At 43.7% G+C, this 27,833-nt stretch overlaps 1 protein-coding gene across 3 annotated transcripts in view; it reads left to right on the top strand.

Moving 5' to 3' along the window:
* The window catches only part of Ano10 (anoctamin 10), a 160,127-nt gene that overhangs the window by 28,375 nt on the left and 103,919 nt on the right, over positions 1-27,833 (top strand). For all 3 annotated transcript variants that reach the window (XM_008849484.3, XM_029554265.1, XM_029554266.1), the window contains 7 exons: positions 1,141-1,338; positions 2,433-2,567; positions 8,824-8,943; positions 11,884-12,453; positions 14,231-14,286; positions 16,595-16,669; positions 17,769-17,951. In XM_008849484.3, coding sequence (XP_008847706.1) covers positions 1,141-1,338; positions 2,433-2,567; positions 8,824-8,943; positions 11,884-12,453; positions 14,231-14,286; positions 16,595-16,669; positions 17,769-17,951 — 1,337 coding nt within the window. The remainder of the gene's footprint in view (positions 1-1,140; positions 1,339-2,432; positions 2,568-8,823; positions 8,944-11,883; positions 12,454-14,230; positions 14,287-16,594; positions 16,670-17,768; positions 17,952-27,833) is intronic.

The following is a 27,833-nucleotide window of genomic DNA, read 5'->3' as shown; positions in this document are numbered from 1 at the left end:
AGTGCAGAGAGATTTCTGTAGTAGGACAGTGTTGACAGGGTTTCTTTCCTGTCATTGTATTATGGGGAAATTTACTCAGAGCTTGGAGAATAGAATTGTTGATAAATGTGTACTAAGCAGGTGATATGACAGCCATGATAAGAGAATACAGGGACAATGTGAAAGGCTCTGGCTCTGCAAGGAAGACAGGGACTGTGGTTTTCAAAACACAGCAGTGGAGAATGGGTCTTCCAAAAGGCCACACCAATTTCTGCTCCCCTAGAGCCTTTCTCACATCTACTGTGTCACCTTCACTTGCCAAGCAGGAGACACTGAGGTGGGACTTGACAGTACAGGAGGAATAATGAGGGAAAGGTGATTAGAGAACAGAGCGTGTGGGAAGCTCAGCCTGGTGCAGAGTGGCATTTCACAGGAACAGCCTGGGGCACAACCCAGCTCTACAAAAGCAGCAGGTAGGCTCCAGATGCCACTTAAATTCATTATTTCTTTTATTAGGAGCTGAGGAGATGGCTCAGTTGGTAAAGTGCTTGCCACACAAGCTTGAAGACCTCAGCTTGATCCCCAACACTCATGTAAAAAGCCAGGCAAGCTGGCACATGCCTGCAATCCCAGAGCTGGGGTGGGGAGCAGAGACAGGGGGGTCCTTGCAGGTTACTGACCTGCCACCTAGCTAAATTGGTGGGATCTGGGTTTAGTGAGAGAGCCTATCTTAAAAAATTAGAGCAATTAGCCAGGTGTGGTAGCACACACCTTTAATCCCAGCACTCAGGAGGCAGAGGCAAGTGGATCTCTGTAAGTTCAAGGCCAGGCAGGTTACATAGTGAGTTCTAGGCCAGCTGGGGCTTACAAGGAGACCCTGTCTCAAAAAGACCAAAAAAATTAATTAATTAATTAAATTTTAAAAGTGAGAGCAATTGAGGAAGACACCTGACATTGACCTCTGGCCTACATGTGTACATTCACACACAAACATGAATGTCTCTTCCCAACTTCCTTATATATCTGTTTACTTGGACAATGGATTCAAGTTTTATCATTTTTTTCCCCTGCTATGAGAATAGAAACATTCTTGTATAGATTTCATTTTTGGAAAGTTGTGTCTGTCTCTCTCTATGATTTTACTTACCTTGTGTTTGTCAGGTGCACAGCTGTTGTTTAGACCACTGTTAAATAAGTATGAGAAAGAAACACTAGAAAATCAGAATTTATACCTTGTCGGTGCCACCAAGATCCGACTGTTACTGGGGGCAGAGGCAGTGGGGCTGGTGAAGGAATGCAATGATGCGGCCATGCGGGCCTTTACCTATGGAACCCGGCACAACTTCAAAGATTTTCATGGTAAGCACCATAACTTTTTTTCCTACCGAAATACATTTGCCACAGAAGAGTGTTTCATTGGTACCTCAGGGGTCAGCAGGCACTTTCACAGCATCAAACAGCAAAAATGTTGGTTTTTGTGGGCCATAGTGCCTCTATACAGTCACTCAGTACTGCTGTATGGAGACAAAACAGCAGTCCTTACCCAAAAGTAAACCAGTGGGCAAGGGCATACTAGGTCCTCTGGCTATAACTTGCCCTCCATGGAATAGATGAACATATTAGAATGCAATTTATTTATATTATTCTAATTTTAATCATGAATATACATTGGCTTGATATAGAACAATCTGGTAAGAAACAAAATAATAGTTCAGTGTTATAAAACTCACTTCTTGAGTTTTCTGGCTCCTTCCCAGTAGGGTAGTTCGAACAATCTTACCTTTAAGGGTGTGTCAGCGGGCGTGTTTTCTGGGGAGACCTGGGACCAGGGGTCTCTCTGTAGCATATGTGCTAGCTTCAAACACAATGGACTCTTGCAGGGCTCTCTTCCTTCCCACTAACTCACCCTGGATTTTTAAACCTCAGTGACTTGGTAGTCTGGGTGACATTTTCCTCAGTATAGATTTATCTGTAGAGTAGCTGCTTTCTTATAGACCTTACACTCTCCATGATATTGATTCCATAAGGGAGCAAAGCTGGCTTGAGAGTGGTGGAGCAACCATTTAGGCCAGCCTGTTGCATCCTGGTTAGAAACACCAAACACCAGTATACTTCAAGGGCATGCAAACTTGTGCAGCTCCACCATCAGAGTTCAAGGCCATGCAGCCCTGCTTGTTGGTTCTAGATGAAGCCGGGTCATTGTGTGCTGTCTGACTGTGTGGGCCATACTAAAGCTTTAAAATGATTGAAGACTGAGTTATGAGCAGGCCTAACCAAATTTGTATTCTTATATCTAAAGTCCCTTAGAGTCTATTTAATTTGCTAATTTTGTACTTTGACTACTCCTTATGTTGTTACTGTTTATGCCATTCTGTAATCTCAACTATAATAACTAGAATGTTATTTTTATATTGTTACTGAGAAAGTACCCAGAAGTGTTTGTTTTATGTTAGATAACAACGAGGACTTCCTCACAATGGCGGAGTGTCAATTCATTATCAAACATGAACTTGAAAACCTTAGAGCTCGAGAGGAGAAGATGATCCCTGGGTATCCCCAGGCAAAACTGTACCCCGGAAAGTCACTGAGTAAGTCACTGTCAGCCAACTTCATGAACCCACTCTACATGGCTCCTTTTTATTACTTCACATAAGTCTAAATTGTATAGGCTGGTTTTCTTTTACTGAAAAGCTTTCAGAACTTTACAATAACTTATTTTTTCCTGAACGTATTTTTTGCCCTTTGAGCCTCATTGTGCCTTTAAGTCGTTTGTTCTGTATGTTTTGCTATTACTTTATCAAGCTCTTGTAAAATATATATATATATATATCTTAAAACTCAGTGTACACACATAGGTGCATCACTTATTAAGATGAGCAAAGTTTACATTATGCTCAAACATTGTACCCTGATGAAAATCACAGAGTGGTGGGCTGTGAAAGCCAAGACTCTGTCTGGTCCTGGAGTCCTCTTCTTGTTCCCTCTGAGCTCACTGAGGTGAACACAAGCCAACAGAGAAGTTTACATCTTTACAAAATGGAGCAGTTGCTGGATGAGCCTTGTAATTGGACCATAATGATCATAGTGCTTTGCAGAATGGAAGAGCACCAGTGTGTAATTCCAAGTTTGCTTCCAACCCAGGCTATGGCAAGGCCTCAGAACACTTTTGCTTCTTAAAATACCCTTTGGCCTTCCAGTTCTGTCCCCATGTCTGGTCTCACTATGTAGCCCTGGCTGACTTGGAACTCTTACTTAGATTAGTTGGCCTCAATCTCTCAGAGATGCACCTGTCTCTGTCTCCCAGGTGCTAGGATTAAAGGTGTGCACTACACAACTAGCCTGGTTTCCTTTGATTACTTGGTAGAATACATCTTCCACTCTCTATGCTGGAGGACAGAGCCTCAAGAGCCAGTCCACATTCACATTCCCCAGTTGCTACCCAATGCACTTTAGAGTCTGCCCAAATCAAGGTCCCATCAAAGATGGCTCACTTTTTTTGCTGTTGTATGTCTTCAGTGTCTCTGAATAGAGAAGCTTCTCCTTTACAGTTTTTCATGGAGTTGACTTGTGAATATCAGGCCTTTGGTCTGTAATAATGTTTCAGTCATGGATTTTCTGCCTGTCCCTTTCTTGTCCTCTGTCCTCTGTGTTCTTTCTTGGGCACCGAACCATCACTGTATAGAGAAAGATGGTCATCGTTTGAGGATGGCTTTGAAGAGTCACTTGGATGTATTCGCTGTGCTCTTGTCTCTAGGGTGTGGATCACACCAGTGCCGCTCTATAGTCTCTGTGATATTTTAAAGTCTTTGTTCCTACATGGTTTTCCTCAGCTTGTCTGCCATTTTCCCAACTGTGGTTTTGGTCTTTCTCTTTTTGTAACTGTATTATGATTTTGAATTTGTAGCTGTTTTATTTTTTTTTCTCACATTGCCTTTTGGAAAACTTTCCTTCAGTTCTCATAGCCCTTTCTTGAGTTTTAATTTTAGAGATGTGATATTTGCATTCTTGATGTTTGCAACTTTGTAAAGAATTTACAAGCTTTTTGTTGCTTGATAATATAATTTCCTATAGTTTTTCTCTGTTTTGATTTTCTTTGTAACATTTCTATGTAGACCTGCCAGTTTCTTTGTAATTATTACTTATTAAAAATTTTTAAAAATTATTTATTATTTTTATTTTATGTATATTAGTGTATTACCTCCACGTAGTTAGATATACCCATGTTGTGTAACACCCACAGAGGTCAAAAGAGGGTGTTGGATCCCCTGGAACTGGGGTTACAGACAGTTGTTAGCTGCCATGTGGATGCTGTGAATCAAGCCTGGGTCCTTTGCAATAGTAGCTAGTGCTCTTAACTGCTGAACCATCTCTCCAGCCCATCATGGCCTTTTGAGAGTCTGCATTCCAAGCTGGCCTGGAACTTACTGCGTAGCCAAGACTACTTTCAAACTTGCAGCAATCCTCCTGACTCAGCCTCCTGAGCATTGGGATTACAGTGTGAGTCACTACCAGTTTATTTTTTAGTGAACCCCTATTTTCCCCCAGACTGGCAGTTTTGGAGGGAGTGTGGATGTGGGAGGGAAGAGTAGCTGGGGCCTCTGGCAGAGAGCCCTGGTAGGGAGAGGCTTGGATTTTTTTTTGTAGATTGAATTCCCCCCGGAGGCAGCTGAGTCTCTGTAGAAACTTCCTATGGACCCCAGTGCTTGCCAGGATTCTGTTGGATTTGGCCTTGATTCAGAGCTTCAGAATGGATTGCAGTTTTTCCTGGGCTGCCGCAGGCATCTCTGGAGTCTATTCTATGCTCCTGCCCCATGCCACCCACTCTGTGGTGCCCCAGAGGAACCACAACCAATCCCACAACCACCAGATGCCTGCAGGGCCCAGATTTCAAAGGCAGGTGGGGACCTTCGTTCCTGCCAAGCCTACTTTCAAGACTTTATTTCAAAGACTGTGATCTGAATTTGTAAGGCTTTTTTTTTCTTTTCATAAAAGATAGGGTATTTTAACATCTTTTTGATGTTCCCTGTTTTTGATTTGGTATACATGAACAAACAGGACTGTGGTGGCTCTGCTGCTCTCGACAACCTGGTTCCCACATTCCAAGGTCCAACAGTTGGCTGGTGTGCTGTCTGAATCTGTTTGTTGGAGGGCATGTTCCAGGGTAGTGCTCTGGTACCGTACAGGGACCTCCAAGGCCTCGTCCTGGTGCAGTGAAAGCCTCTATCTCTCCCCATTCACCCACATCCATCAGCATCACCGAACTGCCTGTAGTTTCCCCACATCCTCTGGGTAGCCCAGAAGGAGAGTGCATGCGCACAGTAGCCAACTGTGAAGTATCTGGTCTTTGCTCAAAGCTCCCTCTTGCTTCAAAAAGACATTTTCAGCTGAAAGGAAGTGGGAAGGAGGTGTTTCAAGGGTTTCTCTTGGCTGTAGGAAAGCCAGCCTCTGTCCTGAAGTGCAGAAATAACCTTCTCCCCTGGGTGAGGATTTTTCTGAACAAGAATTCTCCCACCCTCCTTCCCTTTCTTTAGTACTAAATATAAAAGCAGTAATGCCATCTCTCATGGTCATTGAAAGGGTTTTTATACCATCTGAGTTAAGAATCACATTGGATTTGTCAAGTCTAGATTTTTTAAGTTCTGTGTTACTTTAGAGCTTCAGAAATTAGATCATTAAAATCTGTTACTTTTGTATTTTATTTTGGTGAAGTGAAATGGTATGTGTGTAGTTATAATTGTGAATTATTTTCAGAATGCAGATTTCAGAGCTAGTAAAACTGAGAGTGATTTAAAATCCCAGCTCCTTAGGTGTTCATGCTCAGTGGAAAGGCTCTGTCTTAGTTAGCTTCTCTTCTGATAAACACAAAGACCAAAACCAACTTGGGGAGGGAAGGGTTTATTTGGCTTGCAAGTCTTGATCACAGTTCATCTTTGAAGGAAGCCAGGGCAGGAACTCAGGGCAGAACCTGGAGGCAGGAGCTGAAGCAGAGACCACAGGAATACTGCTACTGGTTTGCTCCCATGACCAGTGCTCAGCCTTTCTTATACATCCCTGGACCATCTGCCTAGGGGTGGCACCTCCCACAGTCGACTGTACCTTCCCACATCTCCCAACAATCAAGAAAATGCCTCATAACAAGCCCACAGGCCAAGCCAATGGAAGAAATCCCCCAGTTGAGGTTCCTTCTTCCCAGGAGTGTCAAGTTTGACACCTAAATACCAATGGCAGGCTCCTTTCCCATTTGAACTGGTGGGATCTGCTGTTTAGGGGCTGATGGGCAGATTGCCTGTTCAATATGGCACCCATCAGCACTGTGAGAGGTGCTTTCTGACAGCATTCTCCATATTCGTGGAGCAAGGCAGTGCTGATCGTTCCTTCCTGTTGCCCCTTGCCTTCCTATGGCCCTCCACTCTCTGGCCTGCTCAGATCCAGGAGGGGTGGCCTGTTCCTCCCCATTGTACAGATCTCTGTACAGAGACCCAAGACCGACCTGCTTTTCCTTTTGAAGAATGTACCACGTAAGCCAAAGGTGGCATTGTTAGCGTTGTCATTGCCTTATCTAACTGGAGCATCCTCCTGCAGACCAGGCAGCCCACAGTCTCCCTTGGAGTAGATCTTAGTTTTTCTTGCTAATCTCCTAGTGCCTCGCTGGTCTCCCTAGTACTTGATGCAGCGTCCTCTACACCCTGGAATGAGGGAATCTGGCTTAAGTTGTTGTCTTTTTCAGTTAGACCCATGAGGTAGGCTATTTTCCTTTCAAGGTAAGAGCCCTTCTTAGTAATTACCCTCAGAGCTGACATGAGAAGGCTGAAGGATTTTTAAGGAGGCAAGTCTCTATTTTTAGACACTGAAAGTAGAACCATGCTCTGGAGTTGATGGTGACGAGAAGCCTAGTAATTTAGGACTCATGGCCTTATATCTTTTCTGAGGGCTTCGTTCACACACCTATTTTTAGAGATACACAGCCGGTTTTTGTGCCTGCCTAGAAAATCTTTGATAGTAGAGTTGTCTTTTTATAAAAGAACCTGGAAATTGCAAAATAATAATTTAGATGCTGCAAGCCGGCCTGAAGTTTAAAACCCAGGCCAGCAATGGAAAAGGCTCATGATAAAGAGACCCAGCAGCAAGCCTGGCACGCCAGACAAAGGCCAGAACTGGAAGGTTGTGGGCGACCAACTTGAAATCACATTAGCCAAAGAAAAATCCACAGAAACTCTAGATTAAAAGTACTTACAAAATGGACTTGACAGCACCTGGAGTCGACATAACTCAAACCTCTTGTCATCTCACCTTTACTGCTGATATTTTGGGCCTGGCCCTTTCCCAGTTGTTAAGGGGGTTTCATCACAGTCCTGCATTTTAAAGTTTTTCTTCCTCTGTGTAGAACTTACTCTGATGCATTAAGAATCCTTTCGCCTCAGACCCTGAATTTTCTGTCTTGTTAGTAGCAGACTTAATCAGAATCTAAATTCAGCAGAGCTTTCTTTCCTGAAGCAAATTCCATCTTGTGAACAGCCATGTTCTTAGTGAGAGACACTACCAAGGATTCAGGAAGAAAGCACCACCATCTCCCCAGGTGCCACCCGTGAGTGCTGATCATACTCATAAGCCCCGAGGGTCCCTTCCACCCTGTGGTCTACCTTCCGTAACTATAGCAGATGAGAGGACACTAGGGTTTCATTTCGTTTAGGACTCATGGCCAGGAGACATGGTTATTTGTGCTCTGTGTTCCAGCCACGCTTGTCAAGTACTTATACTGCTGAAAGAGATGGGGATCTTATGTGACTTTCCTATTTTCTATTTGTGGATATGCCTTTGTCATTGTCATTAAGTCGGAAAGGTGAAAATGACTGAAAATACTCAATGGCAACAAAAATGAAAGGAACTTAATATTTTTCTGCCTTCACTGTAGTGATGGAATGGTTGACAAATATTTGGGGAGGCAATTTTTTGCGGTGTGTCCAGATATAAAATACATTTTCTCTGGGGCCTAGCAAGTTCACTTCTAAGTATATATAATAAGGGAAGAATAAACAGGTGGGAAATGGTATTTGTATAAGAATTTCACAATTATTCATGACAACAAAAACTGGAAACAGTTATTCCCAGTACAGGATTAAACTATAGTATTTCATGCAGGGGAATATTTTTAAATTTTATTTATTATTTTTATTTTATGTGTGTGAGTATATTGCTTGCATGTATGTAAGTGCATCCGTGTTGTGCGATGCCTGTGGAGGTCAGAGGAAGATGTTGGATCCCCTGGAACTGGAGTTATGAACAGTCATTAGGCACTATATGGGTGCTAGGATTCGAACCAGGGTCTTGTGCAAGAACAGCCAGTGCTCTTAAATGCTGAGCCATCTCTCTAGCCCCATGCAGGGGAGTATTACAACAGTGTGAAAAGGACATTTAGCTTTCAATTCATATTTCTGATGAAAAATACTGGATAAAATGACATGAGGAAAGAACACAGCAGTATGATGTGCCTAAAAGATTCCATTTTGTCTAAATATTAGGACTTTTGTGTATCATTTTCAATAGTTAAAATTAAATTGCTATTTATAGTGGCTTTTTATACAGAAGAAAAAAATGGAGGACATGTATGCTCTGATTTATCTAATTTGTATGGTTTCGAATTCTACATCAACTGTATTGCTTTCATAGAGAAAACAGTAAAGATAGTCACATTCTGAAACACAAGTGTTCATGTTTAGAGCTGGTTGTACTGTGTGACCTTGACCCTGTGTGGTCTGCTCCCCAACTAGGGTGTCCTTGTACCCTCTGCTGATGGTGTCTGAGACACTCCAATGTCTTATACAATTCTCACATTTCCCTCTGCAGTGAGAAGATTGCTCACATCCGGCATCGTAACCCAGGTGTTCCCACTGCATGATGGGGAGGCGCTCAAGAAGCTTGAGGACACTTGGTATACTCGGTTTTCCCTGAAGTATCAGCCCATAGGTAGGCACTTCTGCCTGCATTCACTGAACAGGAAGAGCCCAAATGAAACCATTGGTGGTAGTGCAGTTCTCCCCCACCCCCAGAGGTAGGCTCTTCTGACTAGTGTTTAGCAACTCTTTGAGGAAGAGGATGGCTCTGTGGGGGTATGGTGTCCTAGTCCTCCCCCCTCCCCCACCCCCAAGGCAGGCTCGTTTGTCCACTGCTTAGCAACTCTGGGGAAGAAGATGGCTCTGTGGCCTTGTTCTGTTTAACTTGTTTTGTGTTGTATTGTGTTGTTTTGTGTTTTGTTTGTTTTGTTTTGTTTTGTTCTGAGACAGGGTCTCACTATGTAGCTGGGCCAGCATTGAACTGGCTCTGTAGACTATGATGATCTCACACTCACAGAGATCCTCCTCTGCCTTCTGAGTGCTGGGATTAAAGGTGTGCCCTACTTTGCAAATGAATTCTAGATTGGCTATACCACAGGCTTTGGCTAAGTTTGGTCAACAACTTGGGCAGTTCAGACTGGCATGTTGACTATTACTTTATAAAAAAGTATACCAGTATGAATTTTCAAATATTTTGTATTTTAATATTTATTTTGTTTTTTAATTGTGTGTGTGCTTGTGTCTGTGTTTGTGTTTGTGTCTGTGTCTGTGTCTGTATGTGTCTATGTGTCTGTATATGTGCATGTGAGGCCAGACAAGAGTGTTGGGACCCCTGGAGCTGAAGTTACAAGCTGTGAGCTGCCTGATGTGGTTGCTGGGAACTGAGCCTGGGTTTGTAAGGACAACATGTACTTGTAACCGCTAAGCCATCTCTCCAGCCCCTAGTTCTGTTCTGGATCAATCTTTGAATTCCTTTGTCAGTCCTGGGGGACTAAACCTAGGACCTTGTGAACTCTAGGCAAGCACTCTATTGCTGAGGCATATCCCAAGCCCCTGACTATGTTTTCCAAGCATTAGATTATATTTAATCTGGCAGACTTTATCATGTGTTATTTTTTTATTTTAAAGTTTGATTTTAAGTGACTCCATCTATATTTCCTTTCTAATTTCCATTCCTATAAACAACTGTTATTGTGTGGAACAGTAAACACAAATTTTGTTTTGTTTTATTCTTTGTTTTTTGAGATAGGGTCTCACTATGTAGCCCAGGCTGGCCTTGAACTTACAGAGATCCATCTGCCCCTGCCTCCTGAGTACTGGAACTAAATGCATATGCTACCATACTTGGCACAAAAATTGTTTTAAGATGAAACTTTGGCATTGTAAGCTTTGGTTTTGATAATTCTGGTTCACATAGTACTCATATGATGTTGTACTTACAATTTTCTAATTTTTTTTGGTATTTTAAGTGACGATGATTTGAATATTGCCTGCAGGACCTGTGAGATGACAGGCTCTATTAGCTCCTTCTTGGAAGGGAAGAGAAAGCTAATGGAGAAACCTGGGCATGAGGTGGGTGGACTGAGGCCCTTGGGAGGGCTGGGCCTGCTGATAGTAGCCAGCAAAAGGAAAGACCACTGGCTTAGAGCCCAGCACATGAGCATGTAGTGTTTCCCCACTGATTGGGCAGCCTTCAGCCTGATTGGATTTGAGATGACCTTATCACATCACTGTTTGATTACCTTCCTAGGTCAGCTAGGAGAATCAAGGATAGGAATAAATAGCTTATCCTAACTTAGTCTAACCTACCTCTGTAGGCTGATCTGAACATATTATCTTAAAGAACAATGGATTAAGGGGCTAGAGAGATGGCTCAATGGTTAAGAGCACTACTGCTCTTGCAGAGGACCCAGATTCAGTTTCCAGCACTCATTCTGGGCAACACGAAACTCCAGTTCCATAGGATATGAAGCCCTCTTCTGGCCTCTGCTGGCACCTGCATGTATATGGTACACATACAAACATGCAGACACACATATACACACATAAAAATACACATATTAATGAATTAAAGATGGATGTGATGGTGTGTTTCTTTAATCCCAGCACTTGGAAGACAGAGGCAGGCAGATCTTTGTGAGATCCAGGCCAGCCTGGTCTACATAGAGAGTTCCAGGCCAGCTGGGACTCAAAAAATGAGGGAAAAAAAAGATTTACTTGTATAGTTAACCAAGAACCAGTTACTCTGACTGGTGTCTTGCCCCTCCTGCCCTTACATCCAGCTGTTGTCCCTGGCTGCTCTCGGGGTCCAGGCATTCTCTGGGTAGCAAGGCTGGCAGAGGTGATGTATGCACGGCTTCTCTGGGTAGTGTGTAGCATTCAGTAGGTTGCTCTGACCTTCTGGCCTTTCATTCTGTGCTCATGGAATGGTGTAGAAGAATGTGCTCCCATAGGCTGTGCTGGTGGTTAATGTGCAGAGTCTCATTTTGAGCTTGTGAATAATTTGTGCTAAGTGCATGGGATATTTGTCATGCTTTACTGATGAAAATGTGTACCTTTAGGTTGAGGGCTCAGGGTACTGTGGATGGGGAGCCATCTTTAAAATGAGCTTTTATGACACACTGAGGGGGGAGAAAAGTGAGGGGCATACAAGAATACCCCCACACAGTGATTCAGTGTCCATGGATGAACTTAACATAGGACCTTAGATGTCAGACCAATCTCAAGATGAGTTTTTTTTTTGGAAAGAAAGTATCTATTAGGTGAAGGAAGTGAAAGGGGAAACTGAGCCAGCACCCCTGGCAGTCACCTCAGCAACTGAGCCTGGGCTATGTGCTGGGGGAGTGCTGGGCTCGCCATACTGATAGGTGAGCTGTGTGCTGGGGAAGTGCTAGGCTTGCCATACTGATAAGTAGGGCCCTTGTGCTACATGTGGGACACAGTTGACTCTCCATACTGAATGGAAAGTGGAGTGCTAAGTGATCCCCAGTGACTGAAAATGCACACCTCCTTACTGCCACAGGTAGGTGGTGGTCTTTGGTGACTCATACCTAAGCTCTTCCTTCCTTTGTAGACAGTATTCGTGGCTACTTTGGGGAGACAATTGCTCTGTACTTTGGATTCCTGGAGTATTTCACCTTTGCCCTGATTCCCATGGCCGTCATTGGGCTGCCGTACTACCTGTTTGTGTGGGAAGATTATGACAAGTACGTGATCTTTGCATCCTTCAACCTCATCTGGTCCACAGTGATCCTGGAGGTGTGGAAGCGTGGCTGTGCCAACATGACTTACCGCTGGGGGACTCTGGTCATGAAGAGGCAGTTTGAAGAGCCCCGGCCAGGGTTTCATGGGGTCCTGGGCATCAATTCTGTCACCGGCAGAGAGGAACCGCTCTATTCCAGCTACAAGAGGCAGCTGCGTATCTACCTGGTCTCCCTGCCATTTGTGTGCCTCTGCCTCTATTTCTCCCTCTACGTCATGATGATTTACTTTGACATGGAGGTCTGGGCCTTGAGTCTCCATGAGGACAGTGGATCTGAGTGGACCAATGTCCTACTGTATGTGCCCAGTATCATCTATGCCATTGTCATCGAGATCATGAACCGCCTCTATCGATACGCTGCTGAGTTCTTAACGTCCTGGGGTAAGCCTTCATACTCTGAACTCATGTCTTCTTTGCCTGTAAGAAGTGTTGCTTAACAGGGCTGGGCAGATGCCTCAGCAAGTTTGATCCCCATGCCTGCATACTGGAAGGAGAGAACCAGCTCCTACAAGTTGTCCTCTGACTTCCACATATGTGCTGGGGCACTTGTGTGCCCATACACATACACACATGCACACACACATCTACACACACAGAAGAAATGTTGCTTATGGGGCTGGGGAGATGGTGCAGTGGGTAAGAGTGCTTTCTGTGAAAGCAAGAGGGCCTGAGTTCAAATCCCAACACCTATGTAAAAGCTGGGCATGGCTGTACATGCCTGAAACCCAGTGTTGGAGATGTAGAGACAGGCGGATCCCAGTACCTAACTGGCCAACCAGCCTAGCTGAGATAGTGAGCTTCAGGTTCAGTGAGAGTTCCTGTTTAAAAATAGTGAGGTGGAGAGCAATTGAGGAAGACACCAACACATTCCTCTGCCCTCTGCATTTGCGCTTTCACGTGTGTGCATCTACACACACATGTACACTTAGGTCACAGGACTCACCTGGCTGCTGCTTTGCAGAGAAGATTGCTGTCCTTGGGGCTTTCTACAGAGACCTCAGGACAAGTTCACAGGCTGTGTGAGCTCTGAAGATCTGTGCTGTGGCTCTCTCGGTCCTATCTATCCAGTGCAATGTCCCATCTCCTGGGTGCGCTGCTAAGCACTTTGTCCATAGTTTCTTGTTTTTACCTCTTCAGGGCATCAGGAAATAGAAGCTCTTTCACCATTTTGTGGATAAAAGATTTTGATGCTTAACAAGGCTCTGACAACAGATAGTGTAGTTAGGGGAGGCCAGAATCATCTGTCTAAAACCTGTCCAAAACTATAACATTGTGTTTTGTGCTAAAGGTGAAATAAAAATATGTGAACTATGGCTAGTGTCCTAAAGGTGATGGTCTAATTGGTTTGGTCACTTGGGCTGTCATTGAGGATGAATGACCTAGGACTGGGTGCTTATGCATGCGTCCATGGGAAAGAAGCACTTGGGTAGAGTTAAAACAAATAAATGTGCTTTATGACCCTGTAGGAAGAAGTGAGCCTTAACTTCATGGATATAAAGATGTTTTAGTTTTTTATTAGTTATATATAAAGCAGCAGCCAGATTACTGAGGGTTTTCTGTGTACTGGAGTTGTATGTTGCTTCTGACCTCCACAGCCATCCAGGCAGTGGTCAGCTGTGTGTAGAAGGGCAGGAGACTGAGTAGCAGGACGTGGCGTTGGCCCCATTGCCCTATGTGGGGACCCTCTTGTGATGCTCCTTTCTGTCCTTGCTCTGCTGTCTTGGGGTCATTATACTGTGTTGCTATTTCTGGATGAAGTTGGAACTGAATTCTCTTAAAGTTGACCCCAGTAAGCCACTGTTCAGAAACTTTATTGCCCTTCTCTCTAGTGTTACTAACAGCTCTTACTGCTGCCATCCTACCTGCCCTTCTTTCAGATGGATGGCTGTAAGCTCATTTGACAATGCTTACTGAATGTCTTTTTTCATATATTAAAAACAATTTCAGACCACAATGACATTCCGTGGGTGAGCATGCATTCTTACCGATGTCCTTAGTGGCAAGGCATGGCTGTGACTACCAGCTTGCAATGTTTAGTGACTGTGGCTCTAGTGTTAGATGTCTGTCTGAGCACTGACCTGCTTTATCTCATGATAAAGCACCTGTATAGTTTATTGTTTCCTAAAAAGGAAATTATATCTCCTTTTAAATATTTTAGAGAACCACAGATTGGAATCTGCCTACCAGAATCATTTAGTTCTAAAAGTGTTGGTGGTAAGTGGAATTTTCATTGTTCAAATCTATTTAAATTATGAAACTAATGCATGCTATTTAATATTTAGGAGTGCTCATAGGAAGAATTGCTTCTAACTTAAAGTATCAATCATATTTTTTGCAACAGGCAAAGATTAGTTAGTAAATGTGTACATTCTTGTTTAGTAGCCTTATAATGCACATGGTGTTTCCCAATATAGAAATCATCCGTTTGTAGTTACAGACAAAGCCGATGATATTTAGACGTGTTTCTGTTTAATGACCTTTTTAATATTTCACTATGCAACAATCCTTCCAGGTACCCACAATCTACTTAGTGAGATATATATATATATATATTTTAATTTATTTATTTATTTATTTATTTTCTGAAGAAATTTCCAAATTCCAAGAGGTTCCCAATGTGGTTGGTGGGCGGAAGAGCTGGGGAGAAAGCCTGGTGGGATAAGCCTGGAGTTTGGATAAAAGTTCTTTTCCCTTCTTTCCTCAGCATTTTCATAAGTAGTTGAGAATCTCAGCTGGAAAAACCCTCCCCTACTTCCCAGAGAGTTTCCCTTCCGACAACATTGCATTGAGGCTCAGGAAAGTTGTGTCAGCACCTCTGAACTTTCCCTGCAGTGGCCCAGCAGCCCATGCACTATGCACTCAGAAGCACTTTGATTCTAAGCTTGTCCACCTGAATCTTGTCCCCAGAAGGCCAGAAGCACCGTAGGAGATTTCTGGGAGTAGGTGAACTTATAGAGGCTTGAGCAGGTGATGAACTAGAAAAGCTTGCCATAAACAGGTGAGAACTCAACAGTTTGGTCACGAAAGTGGACAGTGGCCTTGAGTGTCTAAGTAGGTTGAGGGCCTCACTCATCCTGAGCAGTAATTAGCGTTGCGGATGTTGGTATCCAGGAAGAGAGGCAAGGATGGCTTGTAGTTACAAGGTTTTGATGTGGAGCTTTTACTGTAGAGTCGAAAGGACTCCATTTGTTTTTCACTCAGTAGGTGCAAGGTTTTGGCATTCTCTGTCTATACCAGATCCAGTCCCAGGTGGCTACCTGTGAAAAGACCCCATCAGATCCTTCTTCTTCCAGTAGGTTTGTGGGGGCTCATCTTCCTTGACTCTTATGGGGATGGCGACCTCAGCCTCCCAGGTGTTGGCTCTTCAGCATCTGCTGTGGCCGAGTTCCCAAGCTGTGTTCTTGAGGGTTTCCCTGCTGTCCATCTAGGATGACTCCACGTCTACACTAACTAGTGGCTTACTGAACAGCTGGTAGCCTCATCTCAGAAGGTGAAGCTGCCCAGGAGGCCATAGGATGGAGCACGGGGATGGAACGCAGGAAGGAAACTACCAGGCAAGGAGTTTTGACCCAGGGGACTGCTTAAGGATGTGACACGTTTTGTAACGAAGTTCCCTGGACTGGTACTCAAGCTCCCCAGGTGGTCACTGCACATCTGTCAGGCAGTGCCTGTGCCTGTGGTGACAAATGTACATCCTATTCCCCTTGCTGGTGGAGACACCCCAATGTCTCCATGAAGGAGGGGTATTAGACTTAGGACTCCTGCTGTGATGGGGTCTCCCTGCCAGTGCTACCCTACTGCCTCATGGTGTAGGGTGAGAGTTCAAGTCCATGTGCTCACAGCAGCTTCTAGGTCTGGGCTGCTTAGTGGAGTGGAGTCTTTCCAGGTTTATCTACCACAGCTGCCTGGCCCCTGCATCTTTCCATGTGGCAAGCTATCTTGACCCCATGGAAAGACAGTTCTTCCCTCACATGTGCTGAGGAGGTTGCTGATTGTCCTTACCAGTTCTACTGATTTCTCAGGGTGGGTGAGCTTCTGTTTGCATAGGATCAGGATCCCACCAGCCTGGTTCAGGGCCTGGTCTCCTCCCAGGTGGGGACTGTGAGATGTATAGGGGACACATTGCTCCTTTGGTCCTGGGGCTTTGTGCAGTTCCTCTTCCCCTTGGCACCTGCCAGAACTCTCGGTGGTTTGCGTCTCCTGTCACTTCCAGAGTTGATAGTTGAATTCAGGGAGGAGTCCCAGGGAGGAACAGTGCCAGGCTATCTGTCTGTTGTAAATGTCTATCATACTTTTATTTATTTGTTTGTTTGTTTACTTTTGAAAGAGTCTCCCAGTTGCCCCAGTTTGCCTGGAACTCGCTTTCTAGACCAGGCTGGCCTCAGTCTCACAGAGATCCATCTGCTTCTGCTTCCCCAGTGCTAGCATTAAAGATGTGTGCCACTAAGTCCGGCCTCTTCATAGTTGTAAATGCTGTTTACAGTATGTGAGCAGAATGTGACACTGTTATCTTTTCTGGCAGTTCAACTTTCTGAATTGCTTCGCCTCGCTCTTCTACATTGCTTTTGTCCTGAAGGACATGAAACTTTTGCGCCAGGTGAGTGTGGCTGACAGAACACTGAGGGATGAGGTGAGTGTGGCTTACGGACACTGAGGGATGAGGTGAGTGTGGCTGACGGACACTGAGGGATGAGGTGAATGTGGCTGACGGACACCGAGGGGAAAGGTCCCATGGGTGGCTTCCTGCCCAAGATGGACTTGTCTTTATTCTTTTTACAAATAAAATTTTGTTCATTTCTATCTCCCACTCTAAATAGCATTAGCAACAACAGAGTACAGGTTCATTAACCCTAATATGCTTGCAAACTTAATCTCATAAGGCAGCAAAGAATGTACAAACATCACAAAGCTCCCACAAAGACAGTTCTAACAGTACAGGGGACTGTAACGGTTGAACTTTGATGAGTGCCTTGGGGAGGTGATGGTTAGTATAATCATGAACAAGTCTTTCTAATTTTGTTTTTACATTAATAACTTGTTACATTTGAGAGACTAGCAAGACCTATGTGGTACTATTTCATGTCTGAAATGTTTGAGACGGTTCGGCCTGTGTTTTGGAGTATTGTGGAGTTTCTTGACCAATAAACTGAATTCAGAGTATTAATTTCTGTTGTGTATGTTTGTGTGTGTCCATGTGTGTCTGTTTGTGTCCGTGTCCGTGTCCGTGTCTGTGTGTGTGTGTGTGTGTGTGTGTGTGTGTGTATGTGTATGGAGGTGAGATTTATACTGGATGTCTTCCTTGATCATATTCCATTTTATTATTATCTTTTGGTTACTTTATTTATTTAAAAAAATTTTTTAGGCAGGGTCTCCCTGGAACTCACTATGCGGACCAGGCTGACCTTGAACTCACAGAGCTCCACTTGTCTCTGCCTCCAGAGTGCTGGGATGAAAGTCGTGTGCCACCAGGACTGACCCAGCTAATTTCTTACAATCTTAATTTGTATTTCATTCTAAATTTTTTTCTGTGAAAAATCATGGCTTAGAACACTGCTCTGAGCCTAGCTGTCTCACACTAGGTTTTCAAACACAATATTGAGCATTTATTAAAGGTTTGATTTTGCTCATTGCCTGATGTGTGCATGTTGAGGTTTCATTAAGCTGTTGCCAGACATGTTGCTTATGCTTCTTCCCAGAGCCTGGCCACACTCCTGATCACCTCCCAGATCCTGAACCAAGTTGTAGAATCTCTTCTTCCTTATTGGCTCCAGCGGAAGCACTGTGCGCAGGTGAAGAGGAAGGTACAGGCTTTAAGGGTGGATATGGACACGACACTGTACGAACAAGTCCTCCTGGAAAAAGAAATGGAAACTTACTTGGTAAGGTAGAATATTGCTGAACTGAAGTGAAAGTAAGAGTCACACACAGGCTCATGAGCATGTGCCGTGCACACATTGTCTCCCATGTGATTCTGTTATAAGAGCTTTGCAGCCAATTCCCTCACCAGGAACCACTTTGAGGTTAAAAAGGTAGAACTATGTAATAAGATGCCTCTGTCTTGAATCTGAAGTTGTGCCCCCAAACACCAGTGGACAGGGTGGACAACTGCTTTTGACAATTTTATACAGAGGGGTGTAGGGATGCAGGCTGCAGTATGACAGCACAGGAGGGACTGTCCCTGGGGAGGCAGCAGCATTGTTCACTCCTGATGACTCACACTTCTAGAAAGGATGGCTCAAGCAGAAGATTGCCATTGCTAAAAGTCAAATTGGTGCTATTATAAGTGTAAAATAGGGGACTGGAGAGATGGCTCACTGGTTAAGAGCACTGGCTGCTCTTACAGAGGATCTGGGTTCGATTTCCCCATACCCACATGGCAGCTAACAACCGTCTGTAACTCCAGTTCCAGGAGAATCCATTACTCTCTTCTTACCTCTTTGGGCATTGTGCAACACAGGTACACTCACAGCCGTAACACTCTCATATACATAAAATAAAAATAATAAAATCTTTTAAAAATGTTTATGTGTGTGTGCATGTGCCATAGTACACATGTGGAGGTCAGAGGACAGCTTTTGGGAGTGGGTTCTTGCCTTCCACCTTGCTGCACAGGGTCTATCTAGGTCTGTCTGCTGCTCTTCATACTTTAGGCTAGCTGACCCGTGAGCTAGCCAGTTCTCCAGGCTCTGCCTCTCTTCTCACCATAGGAGTGCTGGGTAAGCAGATGCATGCCACCACATCTAGCTTTTATGTGAGTTCCCAGGACTGAACTTGAATCATTGAATTTGTACACTGTCACCTGTTGAGGCATCCTTTCACCCCCTGAAATAGTTACTTTGAACAGAGAACTTCTCAGTTATTTTTAGGAACTGCAAACAGATTATTAGAGGTTTGGTTGCTTATAATTGAGATATCTAGCTGATAAGCACCTGTTTAGAGCTGGGCTTTGACCTGGATTTACTGTTTTCCTTCAATCTTATCCCTGAAGTGCTCCAAATCAAATCCACCATCTGCCAGATACCTCTCTGCTTTCCCCTGGTTCAGGGGGTGGTATACAGGAACTCTCTCTCTCTCTCTCTCTCTCTCTCTCTCTCTCTCTCTCTCTTTAACACAGATACACACAGAGAGACATACACATATACAGACATACACATATGGACACACACATACAGAGAGATACACACATATGCACAGACATACACATATGGACACAAACATGGGACATACACACTGTACAAGGAGACACACAGATATACATACATACAAACACACATAGACACAGATACACATACATAGAGAGATACATACAGACACAGATACACACACAGACACACACTTAAACACATATACACAGACACACACAGGCACTTATTATATTAAGTGCCTTGGCATTTGAAGGCACTTAATATAATATTGCATTAATACACAAGCATACATATACAGATGCACAGACATACATATATGGACACACACACATATTTGGGCATGCATACAGATATACACGTATGGATACACATACACACAGGCACACAGACATATACATAAGGATACATACAGACACTCTACACACTAGACATACACACTGCACAGACACACAGACACAGATATATACACATATAGATACAAACACAGACACCCAGTTGTACACAGACACAGACACAGACACACACACACACACACACACACACACACACACACACACTCATACACATATCTATTCAGTTCTTGCTCTTGTGAGAATGTATGCATGCTGTTGAGGGAACATGGCCAGGATCCTAGCTCTGACCTCTCCAGGCCTCTCACATCTTTCTTTATGAAGGTCGCAAGGAGGAAGAGTGACTTCAGTTCACTACTTATAAGCAGCAACACTAGCTCTAGAATTCTAGAACTTCTCAGAGACTGAGAGAAAATAGATGGTGAGGTTCTATTTTAGTCATTTGGTGACCAAATCAGGAATGAATTTGTAGCCTGTGCTTCCTAGTCCAGAGGCTCTCCATGTGCACAGGCCATTTACATGGAACATGAGCTGTCCATGTAGAGACCGGCTGTCCACGTACAGCATACTGTCCATGTGGAGCACAGGCTGTCCATGTGGAGTACAGGCTGTCCATGTGGAGGTGGGCTGTCCTTATGGAGGACAAACTGTCCATGTGGAGCACGGGCTATTCATATAGAGATGGGCTGTCCATATGGAGATGGGCTGCCCATGTGGAGCACAGGCTATCCATATGGAGATGGACTATCCATGTGTAGTACAGGTTGTGCATGTGTAGTACAGGTTGTGCATGTGGAGACAGGTTGTCCATGTGGAGCACAGGCTATCCATGTGGAGTACAGCCTGTCCATATGGAGACAGGCTGTCCATGTAGAGATGGACTGTCCTTATGGAGAACAGACTGTCCATGTGGAGCATGGACTCTTGGGCACAACGTGAGAACCTAGTGTGTGCATTTCTTTTGAGGTGTGGGACTGTGTGTGAAGACTGGGCTAACAGGGCTTCCTCTTAACTTGCCCACATCCTCCTCCTCATCTACTCCTTCCCTGTTGACTGTCTCTACCAGTGTGACATTGGACACTTGTTTTTGCCCTGTCTCCACACAGGAGGTGGTGGTGGGATACCAGGGAGCCACATAGCTCTGGATGCTTGTCTCTGACACGTGGGTTCTCCCATTTGGGTGTATTTTGCTCCTCACATAAGTCAGAGATCTTAGAATTTCATATTCTGTAATCTCATTCTGACTGTAATATATGAGTCTGAAATACTGTTGCCAAGTTTTGGAAGAAGCAATTTGACTGAAATTCTAAAAATATTATTATGAAAGTGATACTTTCTCCTTTACTGTAGAAAACTGGAAAAATGAAAGATAGGAAATAAGGAAAAAGAATCCCCTGTTTTGTCTTTGGCAACTGCACCCCTGACCCCTGACCCCTGATCTCTGACCCAGCCAGGACCACAGCTTTGGGGCTTCTAGAGTCTGTCTGTCTACTGCTGCCCTTTCCTCAAATCTGCTGCTCTGTATCCAACCATATAGCTGTGGGAGGCGGGATTTCCATCCTGAAACCCCAGCTAGTAGTGGGTTGCCTCACAGCAAGGGAGCTGTCGTCTATTAATTCAGACAGTGGAGAGGTTTGCAAAAATGTGCACGAGTGTCATTCTTCATGTTTAAACATTTTTGATTTGGAAAATGTAATTATTTTAAAGATATTTTGTTATGCTAATATGTTGTTATTTCAGTGAATTAATGATAGGATAAATATCACTAGATAGAACTCACGTAAAGATGGTCTCAGCATCTTGAATAGCATTTAAGATCAAAAGTTTAAGAACTGCAGATCTAGAATATTCCCTCCTTATTTCTCAAGGCCCTGAGGTTTCCTAATAAGCACATGGTAGGTGATTTTGCAAGCGTTCTTACATTGCCCCACTGTGGAAGCACCGAGGCAGGTTGTCCCTGTGGTGAGGCCTCCTCACTTGGTCACTTTGATGACTTGGTGACAGATTTTAAAGGCTCATTTCCATTCTATAGTGACTGAGTCTCAGTGGATAGATGCTTTGAGACTCCCCATTCCCTACATCTGACATCTCTTTAAGATACGGATTCTAACTGTTTGCTGGCATATGCGAATGGTATAGAATTTTGTATCTTTTACCCAGCAGAATTACTGAACATTACTAGTATTTCTTGTATTTTTTTCTTCTGGATCATGTCAGATTTTCTATGTAGAGAGTTGTGTCTGTTTTCTTTCTTTGATATTATTCTTTTATTTTTCAAGTTCATTTATGTTCTGTGCATTTGAGGTGAAAGTCTTTATAACCGGAACCCTCACCTTGTTTCTGACTTTTTCATCTTTTCACCATTGTGTTTGCTTTGTGTTTCAGGGATAAAGTTTTTCCTTAGTTTAAAGGTGTTTTCTTTTATTACAAGATTTTTTAAAACCATGAATGATCTTGAGCTTAATTAAGGTTTTTTTTCCCCTTCTGTTGTGATTATTTCATTGTCTCCTTAAATATTTGTGTTTACATTAATTTCTCAGTGGAATACTATGCTCAAATTTGAATGATTAACTTTTCTTGTTTTCTATCTTAATGTACATTGCTGTGAAGAGTATGTTAATATTTTATTTAGAATTTTGATGCCATAAGTTCTTAATTTTCCTTTCTTAGTTACTGAGGCTGTGGACCTATTCTGTTTATCTTGGAAACTCTGTTTCTACCACAGAGCTTGGCATTTGCAGGCACTTGATATAATATTGCATTAACAGTTTCAGAAATGGAACAGCCTACCCTGTTGTCTGCACACTCAGTGTTGTCTTCATTCGGTGCCTGCTTTTCTTGACGTTCAGTTCCACACTAAGTAAATACTCTCTGTGTAGGGAACTCTGAGACACAACTGGAGGAGCGAGTGAGGCAGATCCCCTGGAACCTAAACTTTGTCTTCAGACATTTAATAAGTTAGGTTTGTGAGATGATGATGTTTACTGACTTACTGTTAGCATTCTTAGTAACCCCACTGTCCTAAAGTGTGTTTTGGGGCCTCTTAATACTGTCTATCTGTAGTCTTTGTCACCCTCAAGCCCGATAGAGGGTATCTTACATTCTTATGTATTTTTGTTTACTTTGCTAAGTTTGTGCTTCTTCCTCCTTGCTTTTGGGTTATACTCTAGAATGACAGTCACTCATATTGACAATGATAATGTTGTCACCCAGGGTCACCTAGTAAGGTGGAAAGGCAGTGGGAAGCCCACTGCTGTGTGGGAAGGGGGATCCCTGCACAGGAGACCACCCAGTGGTGCTTCTGAGGACAACCACACATCTGTGGGAAGCCTTGACCTTTATGAGCAAAATAATGCATTCCTAATGTGAACATAGAACAGGATTTCCTAAGACTAAATTAGGGTAAAAATTGCTAGCTTGCTAAGATTTTTACTCTTTCCCAACTTGTGATTTCTTCACTCTTCAAGGAAATGATTTGGTGTTAAATCTGAGTATATTGAAAGCCCACATCTAGATGTGCCGCACAACTGAAGGAAATGCTTCCCAGCCAGGTGCAGGTGAAGAATGGCCTAGAAAGGTCTCCTGCTGAGTCTCTACTATGCCTTCAGTAGCCAGCTCTGTGTTTGGTGTCACTCTCTGCCGAGCTTTGAAAAGAGCCACCAGCCCGAGTCCCTAGGCCAAGTACAGAACATCTAAGAGAAGCCCTTCTACAGTCCCAACATCCTATAACTGTATCTGGGATTTTCCCGTCAGTAAGATGTGAAATAAACTGACAGGAAGTGGAAACCAACTTACACCGAGTGCCAGTTGCTAAGCCTACCACATGTATCCTGGTGGAAGTCAGACTGGGGAATAATTATATTTATTAATTCATAGTACTTACTGTTGCTTTCAGACACTGTGCTGCATGTTCCCCTCACATTGAAAGAATTATTGCAGGTATACTTTGTGGTCTAGAGACCTAAGGCTTCTGGAAATTGGAGACATGCTGGCAACAGGTGTGTGCACATCATTGCAATGTGGAGTGTCACAGGGCTGGCTCTGTAACCAAGTCAGTGTTGGCTCTGAGCAGTACCTAGCTGCTTGGTGTTAGGAAATACAAGGTACTGTGAACCGGATACTTCTGGGCAGGCATTTGAATAGCATAGTACTAGGTCCTGTGGAGATGTGGTGACAATTTCATGTCTTTTGACTCCTCAGAAAAGTGCAAAACATTACCTCTAACATGCTCACATAACAGACACTAATCTAAGCAGTAACATGCATTTCATTAACTGCTCCCCACCACCCATGAGGCTGCTACTGCCATTGACTTACACAAATACTGAAACACAGATCAGTGAAAGGGATGTACTCCAATATGATTAAACTTCACATAAATGATACATTACATACAACTTCTATAACTCAGCACAGTTTTCTCCGTGTTGAAGTGTGTAACTCATATTAACTTTTTTTCTGAGACATGGTCTTGCTCTGTAATTCCAACTGACTGTGAATTCATGGGCCCCTTGCCCCAGCATCCCACATGCTAGGATTACAGGTGTGTGCTTCATGTTCTTAAGTACTGAGCAATCCTTGCACCGTCTCTTCTGCTAAGAGCAAGAGAGCCTTTTTCCAGTCCCACAACCTAAACAATGCTGCAGTGACAGGTCTCATCTTTCTTCATGCTGATCCAGGAGGGGAACCACTGGTTGGTACTCAAAATTTTGTAAGACTTTGCAAATTGCTTGGCACAGTAAGTAGCTGTCTCAATTTCCACTTATGAAGGACTGTAGGTTCCACTTCCACATATTTACACAGCTGGCTTTCAAAAACGTGTGAGATTGTGCGTATTTTGGTCTTTGTGTGGTTTCTTCTCTGGACACACTGCACTATGGTCTGAGTCTTCAGCTAGGATGGAGCTGACCAAAATGGCCAGGTGAATGAGTGGCTGGCTATCTCACTCCCATTTCTTCCTATGTTGGTCTCTGCCCACCTGACTATCCCCATCCCCAACTTCAGTTCCTTCCCAAGAGAATACTGAGATAGGCTAGACTAAAAGAGCCTGTGTACTTACCAGGCCAAGTTCACAAACGAGATTACACAGGGTGGCCAAAGCATTAAGAAGCTACCAACTAGAATCCCATCAACTCAGAAAGAAAACACTGCTAGGCTCCCAACCAGCAGCGGTGTTCTTCAGTATGGCTTCAGGCTAATTCTTCACTGGAGGCTTGCTTTAAAAAAATTCCTGAAGCTGGTTGTGTTGGTGTATGCCACCAACAGTATAGGTCCTGTGGAGATGTCGTTACTTGGGTGACTGACCTGTCACCCTTCCCAGTGTCCTACCTTAGTAAAGACTCCTTTGTCCACATTAAAAATCATGGAACAGCTCCTCTTAATGCTCACCCCTCCCCTAAACCACACCTGTCTTCCACTTTCTCTTCTTTGGAGTGAGCCTTTGCACTTGTGTAGAGAGACTCGGGGCAGTCTCCAGGGGCTTCCTCAGGCTTCCACTGAGTTCCCATTTTCTTGTTTGGATTCTCTGAGGGGGCTCTGGGCAGGTTTCCTGTTACCGTCTGTCCTAATTTCATTTCTGCTGCTGTGATGAAATATCCTGACCAAAAAGCAACTTAGCAGGAAAGAGTTTATTTGGTTCACAACTCAAGTCACAGAGATAGGAACTCAAGAGTCACATCACATCACATCCACATTCCACAAAGGCAGGAACTCAAAATAGTCACAGCCTATCCAGTCAAGAGCAAAGAGATGCTTGCTTGCTGGGGTGCTTGCAGCAGCCAGCTTTCGCCTTTGTTACATAGTCTAAGACCCCTGCCTAGGGAATGGTGCCACCCACATGGACTGGGGCTTCTCATATCACTTAACAATCAAGACAATTCCCCATAGACGTGCCCATAGACCAACCTGATTTGATAATTTCTCATGAAGACTCTCTTCCCAGGTCATTCTAGGTTGTGTCAAGTTGACAGTAAAAACTGACCAGTATGCCATCTGTGGGGGTTTTGTTGTTGTTTATCTTTGAAAAACTAAGATACCATTCACATAATATCAAATTCATTTTTTTTTTGTCTTTTTAAGACAGTGTCTCCCTGTAGCCATGGCTGGCCTGGAACTCACTTTTTAGACCAGGCTGACCTTGATCTCACAGAGATCTGCCTGTCTGTGCCTCCCAAGTGCTGGGATTAAAGTTGTTGTGCCACATGCCCAGAAAAATTTACTTTTTAAGAGTGTGCAATTTAATGCTTTATAGTAAATTCAAAAGGTTTTCCAACTGCCATCACTTGTAATTCCAGAACATTTTATCATCCTGTAACCCCAGCAGCCCTTCTCTCTCCAGCTCTGGCCACTGCTCATCTGCTTTCTGTGTCTGTGGGTTCTTCAGTGTGCTCATGTCTCATCAGCGTGTCCTGTCAGTGAGCCTTGCCACTGTGGCTTCGGTCTCTGCTTCTTTCCTTGAGTGTGATGGTCAAAGGTTCTTCTTGGCTGTAGCATGAACTGGTATTTTGTTCCATTTTGAGGCAGGACAGTGCTCATTGGATGGGCATGTTACTGTTTATTTATTGACTTATCAGTGATGGCCCATTGGCTTCTTTCCGCAGTTTGGCTACTATGACGCATGCGACCCTGAACATTCGGGTTCGAGTTTTTATATGAACATATGTTTTATATAAATATAACTTACCACATGTTGGGTCATATGTTAGAATTAACTTTTTGAGGAGTTACCAGACTGTTTTTAAAGGCAGGCATGCCATTTTTACATTCCTTTCAGCTCTATGTGAGGGTTCTGTTTTGACACATCTTTACCAACACTTAGCATTTTCTGCTTCTATTTTTTTCTTCTTTTATCTTCTCTTCTTTTCAGTGCTGGAGATGGAACCCGGGGTCTTATACATGCTAGACAAGCCCTTTACCACCTAACTACATCTCTATTTCTTTCCCCACCCCCAGAATAATTTTTATTAGTTAATGTATGGAAGTCATTCTGAGGACTCCCCCCCACCCCCACTTCCCTAACCTTCTCTTTACCTGGTCTCTGTTCTGCTTGATTTATTTCTGTTTTGCTATTTATTTCCTTCTTTTTGCTGTGGGTTTAGCTTACTCTTTGATTTCAAGCATGGGTTTTTACGATGAGTTTTGAGGGTTTGATGTTTTCTTTTCGATAGCGGCATTCACAGCCCCTGACCTTCTTCTGCTGGTGCTAAGCATGTGTGTGCTGTGCTGCTGTTTCTCTTCATCATTGGTGTTTTTGTAATATGTTGATAATTTTTGCATACACATTTTTTGTGGATTTCTAAAATTTTCCTTGTTATTGATTTCATCCCACAGAGGCTACTTTGTATGATTTTAAATCTTTGAAATGTATTGAGCTTTGTTTTATGGTCATCACCGATTTTGGAAAATGTTCCACTTGGGAAGCGTGTGTGTCCTGCCGGTGTTCAAGTGTGTGTTATGTCTGTTTTATGTTGGGATATGCTGTCAGTGCCTGTCAGGAAGTTTACACTTCTGTCTTAGCATTCAGTTCCTGCTTGAGATCACAGAGCCTCTCTGATTTTTCCTCAGCTGGTTTATGGTGCTGTTAACATGCCACCCATGGTCATCTGACTCCTCAGTTTTGCCTTGAGCTTCCACATTCACCCACGGTTTTTCCCAGGCAGTCATGATGTTGGTATGCTGGACAAACACCCAAGGAGAAGCCTTTATTTAGCAGTGGGAGACAAGTCCAGAAGTTAACAAATGAAAAGCCTTTGTGTGGAATGTTCCATACTACCAGCAGGGTCAGATGGTGACTTCCCTCTGTGATGAGGATTTCAGGATCTCCATCCCCACTCTGCTAACTCCCATCCTAATGTGTACTGCTGTGCTTCAAGCTGCTGCCCAGCCGAGGAAGGAATGGGGCTAAAATAAACTAAAATGCCATGCAACCCAGCTTTTTTTTTTAAAAATTATTCTTAACTAAATTGTAGCCCCAGCTGTTCTGGAACTCCCTATGTAGACCAGGCTGGCCTTGAACTCACAGAGATCCGCCTGACTCTGCCTCCTGAGTGCTGGGATTAAAGGCGTGCACCACTGCGCCAGGCCCCAAGGGATTTTTTTTTTTTTAAAGAAAGAAAATAAAAATGAAACAACAAAACCACACTGATCATGAAAACTTCATAGTTGTGCTTGTTAATGCTTTCATGGAGGGCCCTTCTGTTCACTGCTCCATCCTACCACTTACTTTCATGGAGGGCCCTGCTCCTGAACACACTGCTCCATCCTACCA

Source organism: Nannospalax galili, unplaced genomic scaffold, assembly GCF_000622305.1.
Source record: "Nannospalax galili isolate Female #2095 unplaced genomic scaffold, S.galili_v1.0 scaffold443, whole genome shotgun sequence".
NCBI lineage: Eukaryota > Metazoa > Chordata > Mammalia > Rodentia > Spalacidae > Nannospalax > Nannospalax galili.
Note: the sequence above shows the minus strand (reverse complement) of the source record. Positions and strands in the feature narration are given on the sequence as shown.